The sequence below is a fragment of the Sus scrofa genome, chromosome 10 (assembly GCF_000003025.6).
Source record: "Sus scrofa isolate TJ Tabasco breed Duroc chromosome 10, Sscrofa11.1, whole genome shotgun sequence".
NCBI lineage: Eukaryota > Metazoa > Chordata > Mammalia > Artiodactyla > Suidae > Sus > Sus scrofa.
In genome coordinates this window covers 11,338,020-11,362,473 of record NC_010452.4, presented here as the reverse complement: position 1 = coordinate 11,362,473, position 24,454 = coordinate 11,338,020, and the positions used below count along the sequence as shown (strand labels likewise).

The window sequence follows — 24,454 nt, the reverse complement described above, 5'->3', positions numbered from 1 at the left end:
CCGGGTCGAGGCCCTCACCACCCAATCGGGAGTCAGGGGCGGGGCTGCGTCTGCGCGCCGCGGAACGGCGGAGGGCGGCTTTGCAGCTTTTGCTCTGAGTGCTCCTTTGCTTCCTCTGCTTTGGGTGGGAGTTTGCTCTCACCCGGCCGCAGTCGCGCGGCGGGTTTGGTGCCCAGGGGAGCTCCGGCTTTAACAGGTGAGTCTCGCGGTGGTCGTCCGTATGTCGTTGCCCCGGGACGGGACGGAAGGGCTGTGCTAGGATTTAGTCGTCATCTCCTTTCCCGTGTTTTCCTGATGCTCTGAAGCTCGCGTTCGGAGCGTGCTGCTGGAGGGGAGGAGAAGCTTTGGTACTGTAACAACTGCTCGGCCCCAATTTAGGCTTTTAGAGTGAAAAAGGGAGAGCTGCTTCTGGAATGACTCCTTAAGGAATATGCGAGTCGGGTTCAAACTCCGTTGTCATTTCAAACCCATGCTAACCCCAGAGTTTGATTGTGAAAGGTGTACTCGGGCTGTGACGTGGAGAAGCCCAATTGGAGGCGGGGTAACTAGTTATAAAGTTAATGCAGTAGTCCAGACAATTTGCAGGGGGGTGGTGAAGAGTCTAGGCGCAGGGGGAAGATGGGAGCAGTACCAGCAGGACCCAGTACGCCGTTGGATAAGTGGAAGGAGGGAAAGGGGCCTGAGCATCTTGAGAATTAGGTCCAAACTCAGCTTTTCGCATCCTCCTGCACTTACTACCCATCCACCCAGAATCTGTTCATGCCAAGTGTGTTTAGTGTTCTAGTTCCTGGAATACTGTCCTCACCTTTCTTGTGACATTGGACCAGGTTACCTAGTTTCACTGAGCCCTTTAGTGCTTTCAGTATGAAAATGGAAGAAAACAGTAGTACTTACGCTGGATTTCTGTAAGAACTGAATTAGATACCTTGTATCCCTGGTGTATTGGAAGGGGCAATACATGTTTAGTACTGCTGTTATTATTGTATTTGTCATATTGTTTTGTTATTATACATTTTGCTGTTTTTTTCTCTAGATGAGTGTTTTTTAAAAAATTGGGAACAGCTCAAAAGGATTTATTTGTGTATGTATTTATTATTAGGATCACACCTGTAGCATATATGGAAGTTCCCAGGCTAGTAGTTGAATCAGCTGCTGGCCCATACCACAGCCACAGCCAGGCCAGATCAGAGCCATGTCTGAGGCCTGCACCACAGCTCACGACAATGCTGGATCCTTAACCCATTGAGCAGGGCCCGGGGTCAAACTCACATCCTCATAGATGTTCACAGGGTTCATAACCCACTGAGCCACAACGGGAACTTTTTTATTTTTATTTTTTTAATTTTTAATTTTTAATTTTATGGGCCTATTGTTGACTTATGATGTGTTAGTCTCAGGTGTACAGCCTGAATCAGTTATGGATATAACTATATCCATTTTTTTTTTCCCGTATAGGTTATTACAAACTATTGAGTAGATTTTCCTGAGTTTTTTTTTTTAATAAAAGGATAATTATCTTATTTACCTTTGTATCTTCTTGAAATATGGTAGTAGTTATAGTTATCTTTCTTTTTTTTCGTGGGTCATTCTTTTGGGCTGCTGCTGATGTAATTAATTCATTTCCTACTTTAAAGGAACTACCAGGTACAGTTAATTTTGTTAATCATTGATATTTGTGAGATAAAAGATGGCTGTCTTTCTGTATAACTGGGAAGCCTATGAAATAAGATGTACAGAAAATAACTGGTACTGTCAGCTTGGAACAGGTATGAGTGATTTCAGTGAAGAATTGATACGGCCCACGACAGAGGATGAACAGGGGGAAAAATGCGTGTCCTCTGGTACAGGGATGTGTTTTCCTTGGCTCCAAAAGCATATAGAAACTATAGGTAAGTGAAATAACATACACGCTTTTCAGCTTTAATGCAAGGAAGTGATAAGCTTCAATATGGATGCAAAAATGGATAACCAGGCTTGTTCAGTTTTCAAGATAAGAATATGTGAGGGTATTTCAGGCTGTTAACCTTTTTTTTTTAAGAATTCTTTTCAGTTATTGACAGTCTGTATATATGGTAGATGCACTTTTTCTTTTTCTCCGGTAATTCTTACTGAGCATTTACTATATCCCTGGTGATGGCTAGACATTGGGGTACACAGCTGAAGAAGATATGATCTTTGCCATTGAGGAGTACATACCAGAAATTTCTGTTTAATTGCATTGAAATAATTCCTAATAGAATTGATATATAATAGATTTCAAAGAAAGAATATTGTTTTCTATCTTCATCTAATGTAGAAGTAAAAAAAAGTTTCTTTAATGGGATAAATCTCCTATCAGAATTCATAAAAGTGGGAGTTCCTGTTATGGCTCAGCCGAAAGGAACCTGACTAGGATCCATCAGGATTTGGGTTGGATCCCTGGCCTTGCTCAGTGTGTTAAGGATCCGGTGTTCCTGTGAGCTTTGGTGTAGGTCACAGACGCGGCTCAGATCTGGCGTGGCTGTGGCTCTAAGGCCAGCAGCTACAGCTCCAGTTCGACCCCTAGCCTGGGAACCTCCATATGCCCTGGGTGTGGCCCTAAAAAGGCAAAAAAAAAAAAAAAAAAAAAAAAGAAAGAAAAGAAAGCATAAAAGAAGCAGTTCTCTGTATGTGGTATGTTGGGTGCTGTAGTCCTGGGAATACATTTGATCTTGCACTTTTCTAATTGCCCAGAAATGTATCTTTCTTAGCCTCTCTTTCTTTCCCCTTGACTAAGATTCCCTGGCTCTGAGAATTTAGCTCTTATTTCTTTATTTTTTTTAATCTGAATATCATCTCATTTAACTATCTCAGTAAATTAATCCTCAGTAAATCTATGTGCGAGGCATTTTGGAGATGGGTCAAGACTCTTTTCTTTAAACTTTATAGCCACTGGAGGGAAACAGGAGAAGGATTTTGCTCAGACAACAAGTGCTTGTTTAAGTTTTATCCAAGAAGCTCTGCTGAAGCACCAGTGGCAAAAAGCTGCAGAATACATGCACAGTTACCTGCAGATCTTGGAAGATTCAGACAGCAATAAAAGGCAGGTTGCACCCGAGGTGAGTCAAGTGTGCGTCTCCTGGAAGAAGGGGCGGAATCCTGAGGGTTTCTGCTTCTTGACCCCCACCCAGAAAGGCTGTTGCTGGATCTCAAATTTCTTTTACTACAAGCTACTAAAAGTAATTTTGGATGGAGAGTTTTATGGGGACATTTTTTGCACAAGCCCAGCCACAGCAATGACACCCTAAAAAGAAAAAAAAAAAAATTGCAGTCTCTTTTTGTCCAGTTTGTTTCATAAAATGAAAGAATTAGGTCCGTGGCTTCCAGACACTTGTTTGGGCTGCGTGTGAATCATGTAGGGCTCTTGTTGAAAGTAGAGGTTCCTGCGCTCCATCCCTGCTGTACTGAGTCAAAGTCTGACTCCCTCAGATATTTTATTTATTTTTGTCTTTTCAGGGCTGCACCCGTGGTGTATGGAGATTCCCAGGCTGGGGGTTGAATTGGAGCTACAGCTGCTGGCCTATTCCACAGTCACAGCAACCCGGGATCAGAGCCATGTCTCCCACCTACACCACAGCTCACAGCAACACCGGATCCTTAACCCACTGGGCAAGGCCAGGGATCAACCTGCATCCTCAGGGATGATAGATTCGTTTCCGCTGAGCCATGACGGGAACTCCTAGGATGTTTATTTCTAACTAATGTCCCAGGTCATTCTTACAGGTTTAAGAACAGCTGTGATGGGATTGTCTCCAGGTTGTCTTCAGAATCCTGCAGTTTGGGTGTTCTGAAGTGAAATCTTGGTCTCTTTCTGAGGTGGAAAGATGATTGTTATGATTATACCTGACAACCAGTATATATGTTCAGAGAAATAATTGACTTATAATTCACTTAAATTTGGAGCTCCTACTGGGGTGCAACGGGATCGGTGGCATCTTTGCAGTGCCAGGACACAGGTTTGATCTCCAGCCCAGCCCAGTGGGTTCAAGGATCCAACGTAGGTTGTGGCTCTGACTTGGATCTGATCCCTGGCCAGGGAACCATGGCCATGGGGCGGCCAAAAAAGAAAGAAAAAATTCACTTAAATTTACTTTGAAGTCAATATTATTGAAGTGCTTTATGTTTTTTCACAGCCAGAAGAATGTTTAATTATTTAGATAATATTTTCATTTTGTACAAATTATGAAATCTGAAAGGTTGAGTAGTATATAGAAATTAGGAGCCCTCATAGACACCTGCAGTTCTTTCTGTTGTTGCTGCGGTGAAGCAGAGGAGTTTTGGGGGCAGATATTCGTGAACACCGGTGATAAATGTGTGTCATTTCTAAGCACTGAAGACAGTGGTGCCGATTGCTGTCTGATGTGATAATAGCATCGCCTAACACCTTGCTTGCATAGTCACTGCACCTGTAGTACAAAGGTGTTTTTGGAGTTGAGGTTTTCAGGTTCCCAAGACAGGGGCTGTTTAGCGTGAGCTACTGTAGCTCTGTCACATAGAAATGGATGGAGGTTGTCAGCAAACTGAACCATAGCAGTTGAAGAAAGCTGCAGGAACCTTTTTGTCAGCTGAGTGTGCTATATGGCTGATAACAGGTTTCCACTCTGTATGCACAGGAGGGTACAGTGTACACAGGAGGGTAAGGCTGGCAAAGTACAATGAACTTGGAACATCTTAAATGCATTTCCTGGCAAATTTTCACACATTAGGCTGCTTTTTAAAACAAGTGTTTCGGGAGTTCCTGTCATGGCTCAGTGGTTAACAAATCCAACTAAGAACCATGAGGTTGCGGGTTCAGTCCCTGGCCTTGCTCAGTGGGTTAAGGATCCGGTGTTGCTGTGAGCTATGGTGTAGGTTGCAGACACAGCTCAGATCTTGTGTTGCTGTGGCTGTGGGGTAGGCTGGTGGCTACAGCTCCAATTCAACCCCTAGCCTGGGAACCTCCATATGCTAAGGAAGCGGCCCAAGAAATGGCAAAAAGACAAAAAAAAAAAAAAAATTTAAGTGTTTCATAGTCAATGAGTTTGTAATAGAATATTGTTTCAATGTGATCATGCATACATAGATCATTTATTTTTATTGAGGTACTTTAAATTGGGGTAAAAGAGAGATTTGCTCCCATGCAAAAGAAGAGCTCCAAATTCTCAGCCAGAGTTCTGGTCCTCTGGGCAGAAAATATTTTAATTAAAATGTGTTCAGAGCTGATGAAAGATTTTGAATTGGAGTTCCAAGTATAGACTAACTATAGTCAACAGTCGCTGACCTTGGAGGATTCTTAAGAACCATCCACTTGCTCGCATGTGGTGGATGCTAACGATGGGGCCAGAGCAGTGAGGAAGTCAATGTTAATTGAACCTGAACTTTCTGAATTTACTAGTCTTCCTCCAATACTAATTAAAAATGTTACTTTCAATATGTAGCTTAACCTCCTACCTTCTTTAGACCACTAACTTAAAAATGACACTGTTATAGTTACCTGATAATTTAATCAACACAAGATTTTTTTTTTTTTTTTGGTTAAGATATGTTGGTTTTACTGGGTGAAGTACAGTAAAACATTGACAGTAGTGGTATCTAGGGAAAGAAATCATAGTTTGTTTTTTAATGTTATAATCAGAAAAACATAGCTTTCTTAGATATTGGCGAAGGCAAGGATTTTACATTTTTGTTGGTAATTTCTGTTTTGACAGATTATTTGGAGGCTTGGAAGTGAAATTCTTTATTATCATCCTAATAGCAGTGTGGAGACGTTCAATACCTTTGCTGACCGGATGAAAAACATTGGCGTCATGAATTACTTGAAGGTGAGAAAGGAGGCTTGGTGGATTTGCACCTGCAGTGTTCACTTGCGGAAGGTGCTGGTCTGAGTGCTGAGACAGTAACAGCGTAAAAAGCATAGAAGGTTGAGACAGTTGGATCACTAGGAGAAGCTGAAACTGGAATTTTTATATTGCCCTCCCCCAGGGTGTGACGCTCCGATCAAGGATTGACTTTCCCTCTGAACCAGTGCCCTTCTCCCACAGCCCTTGTTCAGGTGTTTTCGCTGCATTTATGTAGCATGGATAAAAGAGGATGTATTGATTACCTGCTGTGGGCTAAGTGAGGTCTTAGCTTGTGAGCCGATGCCATCTCATTGAATTCCCCATAATGCCCTTTGAAAGGGTTAATAGTTATCATTCCCTATGAACATGAGACACACTAGGGGAGAGTAATTTCCTCAGGCTTATTTAGCTTTAAAGTAGTGTTTGACCAGAACTCTGTCTTCAGAGCCCTGTTCCTTTCACACTGCCTGCTGTGTGTGTTTTTATGTACTTTGGCTCACATTTACATAATCATCTTTTCATGTGTCTTTTTGCTAGATTGAAATTTTTGATAATGGGGGCAGTGTTACTCCATTGTGTGTGTCCTCTCAAGGTCTTACATAGCTCAGCGTATATCGTATGTTTACTGAGTTTTGGACCCTGGTTGTGTAATGGCTGTGAGCTGAGATGGTGGGCTTCTCAACCGTTGCAGATCTCCTTACAACATGCATTGTACCTTCTGCATCATGGCATGCTTGAGGACGCCAACAGAAATCTCAGCCAGGCAGAGACGTGGCGATACGGTGAAAAGTCATCTTCCCAGGAAGTGTTAATTAACCTTATTCAGGCCTATAAAGGGCTTTTGCAGTATTACACGTGGTCTAAAAAGAAGATGGAGCTGTCTCAGCTTGGTGAGTGCATATGAGTGAACTTTTCACTCGGTGATAGGGCTGAACCTGGGAGGGAGGCCGTCTTAAGGAGCAGTCTCTCTCCCCTGCCCCGCAGCCTGGCTTTATCCAGGGTGTGCAGAGAACAGACATTTCTGTGATCTAAAATTCTTGACCCCCCTTTATAATCTTTCTGGTATTTCAAAAAAACTATTCAGACATGAATCAGATGATTCACAGATTAAGTTCATGACCATTTTATTACTTTTTATTAAAATATAGTGGATTTACAGTGTTGTGCTCGTTTCTTTTGTACAGCAAAGTGACTTCATTATGCACGCACATGCGTTCTTTTTCTTCAGTACTCCTTCAGTCGTGCTCTGTCCCAGGACACTGGGTAGAGCGCCTCGTGCTGTCCAGCAGGACCTCGTTGTTGTTTATCCCTCCTGTGCATTTCCCAGCCCCAAACTCCCCATCCATCCCTCTCCCTCTCCCCCTCAGCAAACACCAGTCTGTTCTCTGTGTCTGTGAGTTTGTTTTCTGTCCTGTAGATAGGTTCATTTGTGCCAGATATAAGTGATACCATATGGTATTTGTCTTTCTGACTGACTTCACAGTGTAAGAATCTCTAGTTACATCCATGTGGCTGCAAATGGCATTATTTTGTCCTTTTTTATAGCTGAGTAGTATTCCACTGTGTATATGTACCACATCTTCTTAATCCATTCATCTGTTGATGGACATTTAGATTGTTTCCAAGTTTTGGCTGTTGTGAATAGTGCTGCAGTGAACATAGGGGTGCATGGATCCCTTTGAATCATTGTTTTGTCCGGGTGTGTGTGACCATGAACATGTGCTAAGAGTTAGCTTAGGATTTTTCCTTGTTGCCGTGGCTGCTGCTGGTTGGGTTTGACTACAGTTGGGTGTCTGGGAACCCCTTTCCACAGTAAATCCACACCTAACTTATACTTAGGAATCTGCCTTTTTTCCTTTCAAGATTTATTTTTTATTTTTATTATTTATTTATTTATTTATTTATTTTTCCCTCTGTACAGCATGGGGATCAAGTTACTCTTACATGTATACATTTTTCCCCCTCTTTGTTCTGTTGCAATATGAGTATCTAGACATAGGTCTCAATGCTACTCAGCAGGCTCTCCTTATAAATCTATTCTAAGTCGAATCTGATAAACCCCAAGCTCCCGATCCCTCCCACTCCCTCCCTCTCCCATCAGGCAGCCACGAGTGTATTCTCCAAGACCATGATTTTCTTTTCTGTGGAAAGGTTCCTTTGTGCCGTATATTAGATTCCAGATATAAGTGATATCATATGGTATTTGTCTTTCTTTCTGACTTACTTCACTCAGTATGAGAGTCTCTAGTTCCATCCATGTTGCTGCAAATGGCATTATGTCATCCTTTTTCGTGGCTGAGTAGTATTCCATTGTGTATATATACCACATCTTCTTAATCCAATCATCTATTGATGGACGTTTGGGTTGTTTCCATGTCCTGGCTATTGTGAATGGTGCTGCAATGAACATGCAGGTGCATGTGTCTCTTTTAAGTAGAGTTTTATCTGGATATGTGCCCAAGAGTGGGATAAGATTTATTTTTGATGTTTCATACCTACTTTCCCATTATCACTTCATTTCCATATATGTGTATGTATATATTTGTTTTGCTTTTAAATTGAAATATAGTTGATTTACAGTGTGTTAATTTCTGCTGTATAGTAAAGTGGTTCAATTATAATATATAAATATACACATTCTTTTCTATATTCTTTTCCATTATGATTTATCTCAGACTATTGAATATAGCTCCCTGTGCTCTACACTAGGACCTTGTTGTTGATCTGTTTTATATATAATCGTTGGCATTTGCTAACCCCAGACTCTCCCAACTCCTCCCCGTCGGCAGTCACAAGTCTGTTCTCTATGTTGATGAGTCTGTTTGTGTTTTGGTTCATTTGTGTCATATTGTATTTCATTTTTTTATTTTTTGCTTTTTTGGGCCACACGCACAGCATATGGAGGTTCTCAGGCTAGGGGTCGAATTGGAGCTACAAGCTGCCGGCCTACACCACAGCCACAGGCACACCAGATCTGAGGCATGCCTGTGACCTACACCATAGCTCCTGGCAATGCTGGATCCTTAACCCACTGGCCAGAGATCGAACCCATGTCCTCATGGATACTAATTAGGCTGAGCCATGACAGGAACTCCCCATTTGTGTCATATTTTAAATTCCACAAATAAGTGCTATCACACGGTGTTTGTCTTTCTTTTTCTGACTCTGATACTGTATCTTTCTTCATTCATCTTGTAGCTTGATTTCTTCCTTTCCAATTGGACATTGTTTATATTATTTTCTTGCCGAGTTGCCCTGGCTAGAACCTCCATTACAGTGGTGAATGAAAGTGGCAAAGAAAGGACGGTCTTTTGCATGAAGCCTTTCCCTGTTAATTGTGACATTCAATATGGGTTTTTTTCACAAGAAACCTTTCATCAGATTGAAAAGTTTCTTCTATTCCTACTTGTTGAGTATTTTTATCACGAAGCGTTATTACATTTTGTCAAATGCATTTTCTGCAAAAGTTGAGATGGTTGTGAGGTTTTTGTCATTATTCTATTGATTTGGAATATTGTAGTACTTGACTCGGGTGTTAAACAACCTGGAATAGGCCTCACTCGGCATGGTATAAAATCCTGTTTATTTGTTGCTAGGTTCAGTTTGCTAGTGTTTTGTTGGGTTTTTAAAAATCTATGTTTGTAAGAGATACTAGTCTTTTGTTTTCTTGTGTTGTCTTTGATGTTGGTATCAGGGTAATATTGGTCTCACAAAATAAGCTGAGAAGTGTTTTTTTCTCTTTTTTGGGTCATTGAGTTTGCGAAGAATTAGGGCTGTATTTTAAGTGTTTATTAGCATTCACCCGTGAGGCCATCAGAGTCTGAGCTTTTCTTGTGGGTCGCTTGTCAGTTACTGATTCAGCTAAAGTCCTCAGTGCTGAATGACTTTAATAGTTTGTTTCTCTCTGCACAGATAAGGAAGATTATGCTTTCAACGCGGAGTCCCAGACGCTGCTCAACCACAGCTGGAAGACGTCTGTAAACCTGTGTGCGTTGATTCAGACTCCTGGAGTTTGGGACCCGTTTGTGAAGAGTTACGTAGAGGTAAGTGGACTTTTCATAAATGTCTATAAATCTTTGTGCTTTGATTCAAATTGCTGGAGTTTGGGACGCATTTGTGAAGAGTTATGTGGAGGTAAGTGGACTTTTCATAAATGTCTATAAATCTTTGTGCTTTGATTCAAATTGCTGGAGTTCAGGACGCATTTGTGAAGAGTTACGTGGAGGTAAGTAGACTTCTCATAGTTTCACCAGTTTCATTCTGTTATAAGCTTTATCGTTATTGATTAGAAGGCAACTAATGGAGAAAATGGTTTAAAAAAAGGGAATATGATGCCACTTTTTTTTTGTCTGCATAATTTTTATTTTACCAAAGTACCTTATATTTTCTCTTACCAACATGCTGTACATGTGACGGTATTTTTTTCACCCCTGGATAGCATGTCGTGGCCAAATACAGTTGTCTCTCAGTAGCCGTGGATGCTCAGTCTTTATGTGTGCAGTGTTTGCATATAACCTATGCACATCCTCCTGTTGACTTTAAATCACCTCTAAGAGTACTTATAAAACATGTAATAAATTGTAAATGCTATGTAAATAGTTGCCTGTGTACAGCGCATTCAAATTTTGCATTTTGAAAGTTTCTGAATTTTTTTTTTTTCTGAATCTTTTCCATCTGTGGTTGGTTGAACCCTAAAATGAGGTCTGAGAGGATTCAGGGCCTGTGGCTGATGCTGACTCTGTTTATAAAGTTATTAGCCTTCTAGTTGTAAGTGTCACTTCTGTGTTCTTCTTGAGCTTCTGAGAAAAGCAGAAAGTTCTCTTATGATTTGGTGGGGTATTGCTGGGAAGGAGCTAAAACTCTGGAACTACGTCACAAATATGAGACGAAGAGTGGCTTTCAGAGGCTCTTAAGGATGTCCTGCCATCTCAGAGTCACTGTGAAAGGACAGAGCGCGCTGGCCCTGGGCGGTGGGAGTAGTTCATCAAAATAATTTGCTTTTTGGCTTTCTTGCTGCCCGGCCGTCTTGGCAGCTGCTTGTGGTTGGGGGCGTCACGCACCTAAGGCAGGAAGATGGTGGCCACAAAGAAGATGAAAAAGTTGCTGGAGTCAATCAACGCTCGGCTCCAGCTCGTGATGAAAAGTGCCAAGTACGTGCTGGGGTACAAGCAGAACTCCGAATGACCAGACAGGGCAAAACGGAACTGGCCATTCTCGCCAGCAGCTGCCCAGCCTCGAGGAAATCTGAAATCGAATGTCACGCCATGTTGGCCACAACTGGTGTCCATCACTGCAGTGGCAAGAATATCGAACTGGGCACAGCACTGGCCATCACTGATCCAGGTGATTGTGGTATCATTGGCAGCATGCCAGAACAGACTGGCGAAAAGTAAATCATGCATGAGTTTTCTTCAATGAAACCAGCTGGGCTTGCTTTTTAAAATAATAATAATAATAATTTGCTTTTTGGAATTCCCGTTGTGGCTCAGCGGATTAAGAACCCGACTAGTGGAATTCCTGTCATGGTGCAGCAGAAACGAATCCGACTAGGAACCATGAGGTTGCAGGTTCGATCCCTGGTCTTGCTCAGTGGCTTAAGGATCCAGCGTTGCCATGAGCTGTGGTGTAGGTTGCAATCATGGCTCGGATCTGGTGTTGCTGTGGCTGTGATATAGGCCAGCGTCTACACCTCCAATTGGACCCCTAGCCTGGGAACCTCCATATGCTGCGGGTGCGGCCCTAAAAAGACAAGAAAGAAAAAAAACCATTTTGCTTTTTGGAAGTTTCATTAGTGCTAGTGCTGAAGTGATGATTGTATTATCAGAAGATAATCTCTGAAACTGCCAGCAAATCTGGAAATTCCTGTTTCAGAATGGGAAAGAATGCAAAGAAAGGAGTTATAATTCTTCCGCCCTCCCTTTGTGGCTGACGTGACATTGGGCCCTGTGATGGGCTGCATCATGTGGTCCTTCTTTAGCCCTTAGTGTGTCCTACTTTGAAGACGTCATGTCTCATAGGGACAGTTTTTCATGTAGACACTTGCTGCATCTTTCTACCACAAAATAGGATAAGGAACAAAAAGGGGAAACCGTGTAGGCCTTTGTTGTGATCGTTTAGCAGTTTTCTGATTTTTTTTGTGCTCATCAATAATGTCAGCTTGTGCAGTCTATTTCATATAGCCCTCTTACAGAATTTAGCAAAGATGTTTTGACTTATTTTATATAGATGCTGGAATTCTATGGGGATCGAGACGGAGCCCGAGAGGTGCTCACCAATTACGCCTATGACGAGAAGTTCCCGTCCAACCCCAATGCTCACGTCTATTTATACAGCTTCCTCAAGCGAGAGAAGGCCCCCAGAGAGAAACTGCTCCGTGTGCTGAAGGTAGCGCGCTTCCTATCAGCGAGCAGGGGTGGGGGCGCACTCTAGCCCGTGTTTTAGCCAGGTCTTGGGACAGCACTTTCTGACATTGATGTCATAGCACCCAGAGACAGTGACAGTGTGCATACGGTACACTGAGGTCAAGACAGGAGGCCCCACGCAGACCCCCGCCCCATCCCAGGGGAGACCAAGCGGAGGGACCCGTGTGTCAGAAGCCCTGCGTCACCCTGGTTGGGAAGCTCTGCATTGCAGTTTTTTTTTTTAAGTGCACCTTTATTTGAAACTTATGTACAATAAAACACTTATTTTACGTGTACCTTTGGATGCATTTCGGCAGATGGATGCGTCCACACGATCCCTGTGATAACTGAGATGTGAAACATGCCTTCAGCCTAGAAAGCCCCTCATTGCCCTTCTCAGCCAGTCCACCCTCTGACCCTTTGCCCCGGGCAGTCGCTGACCGGCTGTCACTGTGGGTTGGTTTTCTCTCTTCTTGAATTTCATGTAAACAGCGTCCGACAGTATGTACCCTTTTTCTGTCTGTATTTTCTCACTCAGCCGAATGTTTGAGATTCATCCTTGTTGTAATTTGTTCCCTGTTACTAATGAGCAATATTCCATTTCTGTATATTCACTTCTCAGTGGACATGGATGTTGTTTTCACTTTGGGGCTATTATGAATATCCCCGTGGGTATGCATGTGCATGATTTTAGGAACCTCTATTGTCCTTTTTCTGTGGCAGCTCCCTAAGAGCGGCACTGTGGAAGGTCCGTATTAAACTGCCCAGCTGTCTTCTGCGGTGACGGTACCACTGACCTTCCCGGTACCAGGGTGTGAGTTCAGTTTCTCACACCCTCTTTGGCATTTGGTATTCAGTCCTTTGAATCACAGCCATTCTAGTGGGTGTGTAGTGGTGTCTCAAGGGCTTTTAATTTGCATTTCCCTGATGGCTAATGATGTTGGACATCTTTTAATAGGCCCGTTGGCTATTCTTACACGTCGTCTTTTGTGACGTGTCTGTTCACATGCTTTATTTTTTGGAGGCTTATTTGTCTTCTTATTGATTTGGAAGTTTTTCATATAATTTGGATAAAGTCCGTTGTCAGATATACAGATTGTAAATATTCTCTCCCAGGCTATGGCTTGCCTTTTTGTTTTCTTTACAGTATCTTTCAAAGAACAGAAATGTCTAATTTTGATTAAGTTCAATTTATTCATTTTTCTTTTATAGTTAGTACCTTTTGTTTAAGAAACCTTTAACCAGAGTTCCTGTCGTGGCTCATTGGTTAACGAATCCAACTAGGAACTATGAGGTTGCAGGTTCAATCCCTGGCCTTGCTCAGTGGGTTAAGGATCCTGTGTTGCTGTGAGCTGTGGTGTAGGTTGCACACTCGGCTCGGATGTGGGGTTGCTGTGGCTATGGTGTAGGCTAGCAGCAACAGCTCCGATTAGACACCTAGCCTGGGAACCGCCATATGCCGTGGGTGTGGCCCTAAAAAAAAAAAAGACCAAATAAATAAATAAATAAAATCCCACTGCAGCAGCTTGGGTCGCTCCTGTGGCTCAGGTTTGATGCCTGGCCTAGCATAGTAGGTTAAAGGATCCATCGTTGCCACAGCTGTGGCTTGGATTCAGTCCCTGGCCTGGGAACTTCCATTTAAAAAATAAAAGATTAAGGAAAAGTAACAGATTTACTGGTTATTTTGTAGGAAATTATTTCTGTGTGAGGTTAAAGTACCCCAGCAAGTAGACAGAATAAATTATTTTTCCTTCTTCTTTTTTTTTTTTTTTTTTTTCAGCCGCACTTTTTTTTAGCTATGGCATGTGGAAGTTCTGGGCCAGGGATCAAACCCTCAGCACGTCAGACCCTAACCTGCTGAGCCACGAGAGAACTCCTCCTCTCTAATATTAACTTTGTTTAAAGGAGAAATACACTTGTAATCCTGTTTTTGGCATATTCATAAAAATAGTCCATCCTGTTCTTTAACAGAAGAACCATTGATTCTCCCTATTGTGTAAAAAGACTTTTAAAATATTGACTTTGAATACTCTTAATGTGCTGTGTTCCAGACCTCAGTCTTTCAAAATAACTACCCTTGCCTTTTATCTTACTGTGTGATCTTCTCTTTTTTCCTTTATTTTTTTCCTCATTCTTGGTTGCTGAAAGGAAACAAAGTTTTTAAGTGTGGTAAACAGTTTAACATGGTGAAAATTAAATGTTTCTGTCTCTCCAAACCCTCCCACCCCCCAAATAGCTATTTTGTTATGAGCAGGGAATATTTTTAAAAAAAATAGCTTTACATGGAATGCTTTTCAATACCAAAATTAAACGTGGATAAAAGTAAAGTATCTTTTAAATCTTTGATTCATTTGCTGAGGACACATTAGACACTAAAAGCTTTATTTGAAAGTAAGTTGAAATTAGAGAAATGCCTTTAGAATGTGTACAAATCACAAGATTATTCTTTCTTCCAGATTTTGTATCAGATTGTACCATCTCATAAACTGATGTTAGAATTCCATAGATTACTGAGAAAATCAGGTAATTCTCGTTTTCCATCTCTTTGTGCAGACAGGCTGTAGACTAGGGGTCGGCGGAGGACCCCACCTGTTTGTAGAAAACTAGGTTCTATTGGTGCTCAGCTGTGTCAGTTTAGTCCTGTACTGTCTGTGGCTGCTTTTGCGCTGCAACAGCTTGTGTAGTTGTGCCAACCTGTAAGGCTTGCAGAACAGATGTTTAGGGTCTGGCCCTTTGCAGAAAGAGTTTGCTGAGCCCTGCTCTAGAATGTCAGACAAGAGTTGGCAAATGGATTCAATTTCTGTAATTCATGTCCTTTTACACTTAACAGAGTGTCAGCTCAGCATTGGAGGAAATCCACTTATTAAGTCCAGTAGGCAGTGGGACTACCTCGGTGCCCCACTGGTAGAAGAGAACATGTATAAAATGCCCAAATAGGGCAGGCACTTTATTTATTTATGTATTTATTTTGGCCACACCCGTGGCCTGTGGAAGTTCCTGGGACAGGGATCGAATCTGAGCCGCAGCTGCAACCTACACAATAGCTGCAGCAGCACCAGATTCTTAACCCACTGTGCCACAGCAGGAACTCCTAAGACAGGTAGGATAATGTTATGAATAGTATCATAACATTCATAAACCCATGAAGAGATGGGACCGGGCACCCTGCTGTCATTAGCGTGGGCTGAACTGAGTTGTTCAGATTCATTGCAGGAGAATGTGATGATAGTGAATTGTTTTAAACTTCTAGCCAGACTAGAAGGCTTATGATGTAGTGGTCCTTTATCAACAGAATGTACTCTTTCATCTTTGCACGCTCGTGTGCTTTCTCTAACCTCTGATTGTTACGACCATTGCAGAGAAGGAAGAACACCGTAAACTGGCCTTGGAGGTATTGTTTGGAATCTTAGATTTTGCTGGATGCACTAAAAATATAACTGCTTGGAAATATTTGGCAAAATATCTCAGACAGACTTTAATGGGGTAAGTAAGAAGCACACGGTATCTGTTACTGCATCACCATAAATATTTCCCAGTATTTTAGAGGATATCAGTCCATTTTTAAAGTTCTTTGTTTACGTTTCTGCATTTCTCAAACTGTGTCTTCAGCTGTTTTCTTCTGCTTACATCAGAAGACAGGAAATAGGAAGTCACAAGTGAAACATACAAAAATTCTGTCTGGATTTGTTGTGCTCTCAGTATGAGTGCTGTTCCTTACCCCTGCCTGAGAGCTGAGTGTGCGCCTTCTGATGGGAGGGGGCCTGGAGGGGTCCCTGCCAGGCTTCACTGCTTCTCCGTGAAGCTCTTTGTGACTTGGGTCATCACCCTTTACGTTCACAGGGGAGCAGCTTTTCTCCCAGCTGTTTGCAGTCGTTTTCAGTGGCTTTTGAGGCCCTCATAAAATTGCCGTGGTTTTTCATTTAGCAGATCACTGCGAGTCCCTGGTGAGCTGGGTATTCAGAACTGTGCCTCTGAGCATGGCAATCATCGGTGTCATGCTTTAAGCACGAGCAAAGGAGCAGCCCTGGTCACTTTTACCTTGTGTGTGAGCAGAAAGGATATCGTTGATTTATTATATCTGTTTTAGTTGGTTAGGAAATTCATTATCAGTGGGAACTTTGCTTCAGGCTTCAGACCTGACTGGACCTTAGAGGTAGAAGAGTCCTGATTATAAGATGTTTCGGGGCTGCTCTGTTGATGTCTTTACTGTAAACCACTTGGCGTCTCTAAGCACTGTGCAGACCCTGCTGCCTGTAAGGTGCTTAAAGGCAGAGGACCACGCTGCTCATGTTTTAAACCTCTCGATGGTGCTACAGCAGGGGCCAAGCAGGTGCCAAGGAAGTCTTGACTCAGATTATTGATGAACACTTAGCATTGCCTGGGTTCAGCTGTCAAACCCCTGTGTTTATATAATAATGACATCTCCATTTGGATCGTTATTCTTTGTAGCATATAATTGAAAGTAAGGTTTTAAAGTAACTTTAAACATTTACTGTGTACCAGACAACATGCAGAGGTTTATATGACACCTGCTATTCTGCGGACCAGTCTAATCTTAACAGTGGTGCTATGAGGGGGTTCTTTGCGTGGCTCAGTGGTTAACAAACCCGACTAGGATCCATGAGGATGTGGGTTCAGTCCTGGCCTCGCTCGGTGGGTTAAGGATCCAGCGTTGCTATGAGCTGTGGTGTAGGTCGTAGACGCTGCTCAGATCCCGCATTGCTGTGGCTCTGATGTAGCCCAGTGGCTACAGCTCCGATCCGACCCCTAGCCTGGGAACCTCCATATGCCAAGGATGTGGCCCTAAAAAGGGAAAGTAATAATAACAGTGCTGTGAGACGGGCACCATTAGTATCCTCAAGGAAATTAAGGCTCAGAGAGGTTAAGCGACTTTGCCAGGCTCACACAGGCAGTAAACGGAAGATCTGGGATTTGACTTCAGAGTTTGCACTGTTAGCCACCGTGCTGTGCGGAACTGACCGCTTTAGCAAGTGGGAAGGTGGGACATGGGACTAAAAGGGACTTGCTTTCGTGTGGCTCTGCCGTGGCCACAGCTAGTCTGGAAATACCCTCCTTGTCATCTTCCCACAGACTGGACCGAAGCTTGGGTTCTGACCGGCTGGCTCTGTCTCCATCATTGACCTTCCCTTTGGACATTTTTCTTTTCCAGGAACCATCTTGCCTGGGTTCAAGAACAGTGGAACTCCAGGAAAAACTGGTGGCCAGGCTTTCACTTCAGCTATTTTTGGGCAAGAAATGATTGGAAGGATGACAACGCTTTGGCTTGTGAGAAGGCTCTGGTAGCTGGGATGCTGTTGGGAAAAAGTACGCATTTCACTTCTTTTTTAATCTAGGCCTGGCTTTTAGGCAGTTTTGAAACTATAGTGTGACCATTTCATGCTGAAGAAATAACGAAACAGGAAAATAAGTCCTGAGTTGCAGACCAAGTGCTCTTTCGGTAGGGAATTTCTATGGATTAGAAACAGTGATTTCATTATTATTTTTTTAAAATATAGTTGACTTAAAGTGTTGTGCCACTTTCTGCAGTATAGCAAAGTGACCCAGGCACGTATATACATACATACATTCCCTTTCTTATACTGTCTCCCGTCATGGTCTGTCCCAGGAGATTGGATAGAGTTCCCTGTGCTGTACAGCAGGACTTCATTGCTTATCCATTCGAAAAGTAATAGTTTTCACCTTCTAACCCCAAACTCCCGTCCAGCCCACTCCCTCCCCTCCCCCCTTGGCAACCACTGGTCTGTTCTCAGAAGCAGTGGTTTCGTATTGTTGATTGTCATCGGTTTTTATGCTCTAACTCGAGTATCTTTAGGGACCATTAAGTTAAGGGATGCAGACTTTTCTCAGGAAATGACCACACTGAAAACCAGCTGTAATGGAAAAAATTAAAATCATTATTAAAAATAGAGAAACTCAAAAACAAAACAAAACAAGAAATGACCACTAGCCTGTTATAGAAAAAGTTTGCTGAGTTGTCTACTTTATTGGAAGTAGAAAAATATTCTTTATTGAATGCACTTTTAATGATATCCTTACATTATACTTAACTTTTCCCTCTTTCTGTAAGGATGAGACATTTCTTAAGGGGGGAAAAAAAAATAAAACCCCCTATTTAAGAAAAAGCAAATTGATCTTTTGGGGGGGAATGTCCTGACTGTTAAAACTTTACCTGCTTTGTACTGAAATCCGGAAAGGTAGCCAGTACTGAAATGAGACACCACAGAATGTTCCAGAGATGGGGAGAGAGAACCTCACAGTGGCTGCAGTAAGCAGCGTGGCCACCGAGTTTAAAGTGTTCTGAAGGGAGTCTTCAGGCCGGTTTAACTGTAATTTTATTAATTTGGAATTAGTATCTCAGTGAATGTTTTAGATGATTACTAAGATTAGTAAATTGCTGATTTTGTGGGAGGAAAGGGATTAATGAACGTAAAAGTGGTTTTAAAATTTCTCTCGGAGTTCCTACTGGTGCAACGGGATCAGCAGTGTCTCTGGTGCGCTGGGACGCAGGTTCAGTGCCCTGCCTGGCACAGTGGGTTAAAGATCTGGCATTGCCACAGCTGCAGCTCAGAGCTGATCCCTGGCCCAGGAACCCCATATGCTGTGGGGAGTCCAAAAAAAAGAAAAAAGGGAAATAAAATTTCTTTCTAATGTATTGATGATGAGAAACAGAAATGTGATTTGGACTGTGGTTTTCTGAGTATAGAGGTTTCTAGTTCAGAAACCTGAAGGTGCCTGGGTTTGCGGGGGCTCTGAAGACGGTCTCTTACTGGCCAGGTCACTTGGGTCAAACAGCCGTGGGAGGTTCCCGTGTGCAGTTGGCCCTGTTTGCTGACAGGGTTGTTGTAAGAAGTGTCACCTGAACATCGCAGCCAGTGCCTTATAAACGCAAACGTATTCTGCGAACAGCACGCACAGGACGCCTGCAGGAGGGCCCACCTCTTCTCCTCTCAGGGTGTTAGTGTGGGCTTGAGCTGGGTTGGTCTTGATCTGGTCTCCCTCCTCACATCCTGGGGTTCGCATCCTGGTCGAGGTCGGCCTTGGCTCTGTGCTGGGTGGGGAGTGGTGGCTGCCCACGTCCACGCTCTGCACAAGGCGAGCCAGGCCCTCTTCTTGCAGGGGCCTCCTCCTCGTGGTCAGGCTGCCTGGCTGCCCTGCAGCTCCACTGAGCTTCAAGTTAGGAGGTTGTAGTTTATGTGGCTTTTTCTCCATGTTCGGATGGGAGCAGAGTTCTTTACAGCTTTCTGGATTCTAGATAAAAGCAGACATCTGCACAGGTATTTTGTTTGTGCTAAAGTGGTAGGTGTGTTTGGCAACACAAATTATATTTATTAATACCACACACTCCACTGATTCCCAGTTGATAAAATGTTAGCAATTCTGGGAGTTCCCGTTATGACTCAGCGGAAACGTATCTGACTATAGCATCCATGAAAACGCAGGTTCGATCCCTGGCCTCGCTCAGTGGGTTAAGGATCCGGTGATGCTGTGAGCTGAGGTGTAGGCCACAGATGTGGCTTGGATGTGGCGAGACTGTGGCGTAGGCCAGTGGCTACAGCTCCAATTCGTCCCCTAGCCTGGGAACCATCATATGCTGCAGGTGCAGCCCTGAAGACACCAAAAAAAAAAAAAAAAAAAAAAAGAAAAGTAAGCAATTCTGGCATACTATTTTCAAGAATAATAAAATTGTTACTCTAGATACAATATATATTCTAGCAGTTTCCCAGGAAGGTGAATATATGCAAGCTGCGTTGTAGTTTTTCATAATGTGATATATAGTCTCATTCATCAAATATAGAGTCTCTTGCGCTATCTACCTTGTATTTGTCTTACAGAAATTTGGTTCCTACTCTGAAATATTTAGCTAGTGATCCCCCCCCCGCCTTGTAAGACTTGAGAAGCAGGTAGAACCTCTGATGAGCACCTTTGGCAGAGCTGCCTGGTCGCCATCCTGCTATCTGTAAACGGTAGGAATCACAGGATAATATTTAAAAAAATTTTTTTTGAAGTCTATTGGATTTACAATGTTGTGTTAACTTCTCCTGTGCAGTTAATTTCTGCTGTGGTGCAGTTATACATTTATGTTTTTTCATATACTTTTCATTGTGGTTTATCTATCACAGGATATTGAATATAGTTCCCTGTGCTGTATAACAGATAGTTTGCATCTCAGACTCCGCATCCATCAACCCTCTCCCACTTACTTCCTCTTTTGTAAGCGCAAGTCTGTTCTCTGTGTCTGAGTCTGTTTTTTTGTTTCATAGGTTCATTTGTGCCGTATTTTAGATTCCACATATAAGTGCTGTCCTGTGGTATTTGTCTTTATCTGACTTGCTTTACTTAGTGTGAGAATCTCTAGGTCCGTTCATGTTGCTGCAAGTGGCATTATTTCCTTCTTTTTTTAGGTTGGTAATATTCAGTTGTATATATGTACCACATCATCTTTATCCAGTCCTCTGTTGATGGACATTTATGCTTCCATATCTTGGCTATTGTACATAGTGCTTCAGTGAACCTAGCGGGTGCGTGTATCTTTTCTAATTAGTTTTCTGTGAATAGATGCCCAGCGGTGAGATGGCTGGATCACGTGGTAGTTCTGTTTTCAGTTTTGTTGAGGAAGCTCCATACTGTTTTCCATGGTGGCCGCACCAATTCACATTCCCACCAACAGTAGAAGAGGGTTCCAGGAATGACTAGACAGCTTTTGATCTCTTCCTACCTGTGATTTGTTTATTCTAATTCTTCGCTTCCTTATTGTTATAGATGGCTCTTTGGCTGTTCTACCAGGTTATCATTGAGAAGAAGAAGCTGTAGTAATTTGCCTCTAGAGAAGGCTTATTTAATATATGCATATATGTGATATGCATATCACCTTAACTGAGATTTGGGAGGGAAGGTAGAAAATGAGCTTAAAGTATATGCGTTAATTGCGATGGATCAGGAATAGTTGTGTACGTAGGAAGTGGTATGTTTCATTGGTGACGGCTCTGAGAGTGAGCTTGGACATGCTGTATAGATACTACAATTCCTTCGCTTTTCAAGTATGCCTGAGTGGAAGCAAAATTTTAGAAAGGTGGAGAGTGTACTTGAAGAATTTGATAAGTATTAAAGTTTTTGGTTTTTTTGCCTTGTTTTTTAGGTTCTAGATATTTTCGGTACATTTCAAAACAAGATCATCAAGTCTTAAAGAAGAAAATTAAGCAGATGAAGAAATCAGTGAAAAAATATAGCATTGTAAATCCTGGACTCTGAATTTTAGTTATTTCAGATTGGTAGCTACAGAGTTTTAAATGTATTTATTATTTATTTGGTATTTTAAGAAGGTACTTTTTTTGGCTACAGAAGTGCTATTTTTTTAATATTTTCCTCTCAATTATAGGTAGAGAAACTGTCTCACTGCCTTTGCTCTTAGTAAATAAATATTCTTCCTTTTTTGTACTGTTTAATGTTTATTAAGGAATAATCTTCAAATGCAAATTTTTGTTTAATCAGAGAATGCAGCAGTACAGCAGTCATTGCTGTTTGCAGATAACTTGCCTATGATAATTGCGTAATAAACTATAACCTGTGGTTCTGCTAAATGGATGTATGTTCTTCGAGATGCTTGGCAGCCACGCTGGGCTTATCACCGTGAGGAGCACACTGGCCATCAGCTCTGCCGGGGAGACTGGGAAACACCGGAGGACGTAGTAAAGGCTCCTTCTCTCTCTCTTGTTGAGGAGACTTGGCAGTTTGGGGGTGTAGCCTCTGGCAGAGGCACCATGGACGCCTTTGGGACAGAGGGCAGGGGGCCTGGTTGCTTTCAGCTGGCACTGACCTTGCTTTAAAGGGCTCTGGCTCTTTTCGTTTGCCTGGCGCGGCAATCCGAGACCCTGCAGAACCCCTGTGTCCCTCTGGGAAACTATGCTTTGTATGGAAACCAAGCATCATATCCCCTCATTTCTCTGGGATTCTCACTGCCATTCCACTAAGATCACAAGAATTCATAAATCCCATTAAATAGCTTTTGACTAAAGGTTTTCAGGGAGTAGATGGCTTGATAAGCTTGGCTGCAGCGGGAGGTGGTTGAACGGTAGAGAAATAACTCCCCAGGGCCATATAGGAAGCCCAGAGGGAAAGCTTTGCTCAGAGGCCGGGAACAGCTCTCCTGGAACACAGGCTGAGGTTCTATTACATGTTGTGGGAACTGCTAGAGTAACTGCTTCTGCAAAACGGTTTTGGCTCACATGCATTGGCTGTTCGGATAACTAGTGTTTGAGTTCCACGAAGGCTCCCTGACTTCAGAACAGGTCTAATGTTAAGACGGCAAACTGCACATTTTCCCCATGGGCTTTTATTCCTACCACCTGTGAGAAAATTGGACAGATTATGCCTGGTCGGTAATTTGGTATTTTATACCTAGTAAATAAATGACTAAAAAGATAATGCACAACCTCACAACATGTGAAACAAGTAGGTGCCCCACAGAACCACAGGAAAACAAGCCAGGTGGACCAGTGGGCAAGGCCGGCTTTACTGCAGAGCGTTCATGGTTGGGTGGTACAGAGTTCCGAATATAGCAACACTGATTCCATGTAAGCTACAAGTTCTGTGTAAGAAAACACTCACAGGGATGGAACTCTCCGAGGATGTGAACAAAATCTCAAAGCCTCGGCCAAGCTCATCAAGCCATCTACTCCCTGAAAACCTTTAGTCAAAAGCTATTTAATGGGATTTATGAATTCTTGTGATCTTAGTGGAATGGCAGTGAAAATCCCAGGGAAATGAGGGGATACGATGCTTGGTTTCCATACAAAGCATAGTTTCCCAGAACTTTTATATCAAATATATCTAATTATCAGAGCAGTGCGAGTCACTGGTGAAAAAGTAAGCCCACTGGAGTTCCTATTGTGGCTCAGCAGGTTCAGAGCTGACTATTATCTATGAGGATGCAGTTTTGACCCCTGGCCCCACTGAGTGGGTTAAGGATCAGGCGTTGCCACGAGCTGCAGTGTAGGTCACAGATGCGGCTTGGATCTGGCATTCTTGTGGCTGTGGTGTAGGCCAGCAGCTGTAGTTTTGATTCAGCCCGTAGCCTGGGAACTTCCATATGGTGTACCTGCTGCCCTTAAAAAAGCAAGGCCTGCTGAAATTGAAGCCATCCTCGCTCGGTGGGTTAAGGATCTGGCGCTGCCGTGAGTTGCAGTGTAGGTGGCAGATACGGCTTGGATCCTGTAGCCCCAATTCCACCCCTGGCCTGGGAACCTCCATACGCCGCCCCCACCTGCTCGTTAGTTAGTACCTGGCTCCACCTTCCTTAAGATTCCTTCCCTCCAGCCTGAGGTCATCTCGCCTTCCTTGGAATCCAGTGGCAGTTTGTTCCCTTTTCTTATCTTAAATCTGCCTTGTATTATTTGCAAGGTCCGAGGCATATGGAAGTTCCCAGGCTAGAGGTCAAATTGGAGCTGCAGCTGCCGGGCTATGCCAACAGCCACAGCAATGCCAGGTCCGAGCCACGTCTGCAGCCTACACCACAGCTCATGGCAATGCAGGATCCTTAACCCACTGAGCAAGGCCAGGGATCAGACCCGTATCCTCATGGATACTAGTCAGGTTCATTACTGCAGAGCCACAAAGGGAACTCCTGGACACTTATTTTAATCTCTCAGAGCATAAACTTCTTGAAGTTTTGTTTTGAGCATCAGTTTTCTGTTAATCATTCCTCTTCCAGCATCATGCTTTGCACACAGTAGTAATACGTACTGAATTGACACGGAGACACCTATTATAAAATTAATTACTGCATGATTATTATATAGTCACATGTATTATTATGTCAAAAATATTAACATAGTCCCATCTGAAATGTTACATATTTTAATGATTGGAAATTCATGCTGCCGTTACGTCTGATGGGACCTGCTAGCTGATCTCTAATTTTGCCATCACTCTGCCCAAAAGTATACAATCTGACTTGAACTTACATGCCCTAAGTAGGTAGGAGGATTGTTTTATTTTGTCCACGTCTATTTTATTTTTGCTTTTATTTTTTTAGGGCCACACTCTCTGCATATGGAAGTTCCAGGCTAGGGGTCAAATTGGAGCCATAGCTGCCAGCCTACACCACAGCCACAGCAAACCCAGGATCCAAGCCTCGTCTGTGATGTTCACCACAGCTCACGGCAACGCCAGATCCTTAAACCACTAAGTCAGGCCAGG

At 42.9% G+C, this 24,454-nt stretch overlaps 2 protein-coding genes and 1 pseudogene across 5 annotated transcripts in view; all 3 read left to right on the top strand.

The window, feature by feature from the left end:
- TAF1A (TATA-box binding protein associated factor, RNA polymerase I subunit A) lies at window positions 42-21,837 on the top strand. 2 transcript variants are annotated; one of them, XM_005667923.3, is made up of 11 exons: window positions 42-196; window positions 1,757-1,889; window positions 2,908-3,077; window positions 5,706-5,819; window positions 6,529-6,727; window positions 9,750-9,880; window positions 12,063-12,221; window positions 14,695-14,761; window positions 15,598-15,721; window positions 17,409-17,563; window positions 21,396-21,834. In XM_005667923.3, the coding sequence occupies exons 2-11, from the start codon at window positions 1,769-1,771 to the stop codon at window positions 21,506-21,508; spliced, it is 1,353 nt and encodes a 450-aa protein (XP_005667980.1). In that variant the 5' UTR covers window positions 42-196; window positions 1,757-1,768; the 3' UTR covers window positions 21,509-21,834. The 2 variants fall into 2 exon arrangements, with proteins under 2 accessions (XP_005667980.1, XP_003130559.1); XM_003130511.4 differs by having other exon boundaries at window positions 46-196; window positions 1,767-1,889; window positions 21,396-21,837.
- Window positions 9,888-11,378, top strand: LOC106505090 (annotated as a pseudogene).
- The window catches only part of HHIPL2 (HHIP like 2), a 29,197-nt gene continuing 22,173 nt past the window's right edge, over window positions 17,431-24,454 (top strand). For all 3 annotated transcript variants that reach the window (XR_002336124.1, XR_001299173.2, XM_005667921.3), the window contains exon 1: window positions 17,431-17,563. The gene's annotated coding sequence lies outside the window, so the exon portion shown is untranslated. The remainder of the gene's footprint in view (window positions 17,564-24,454) is intronic.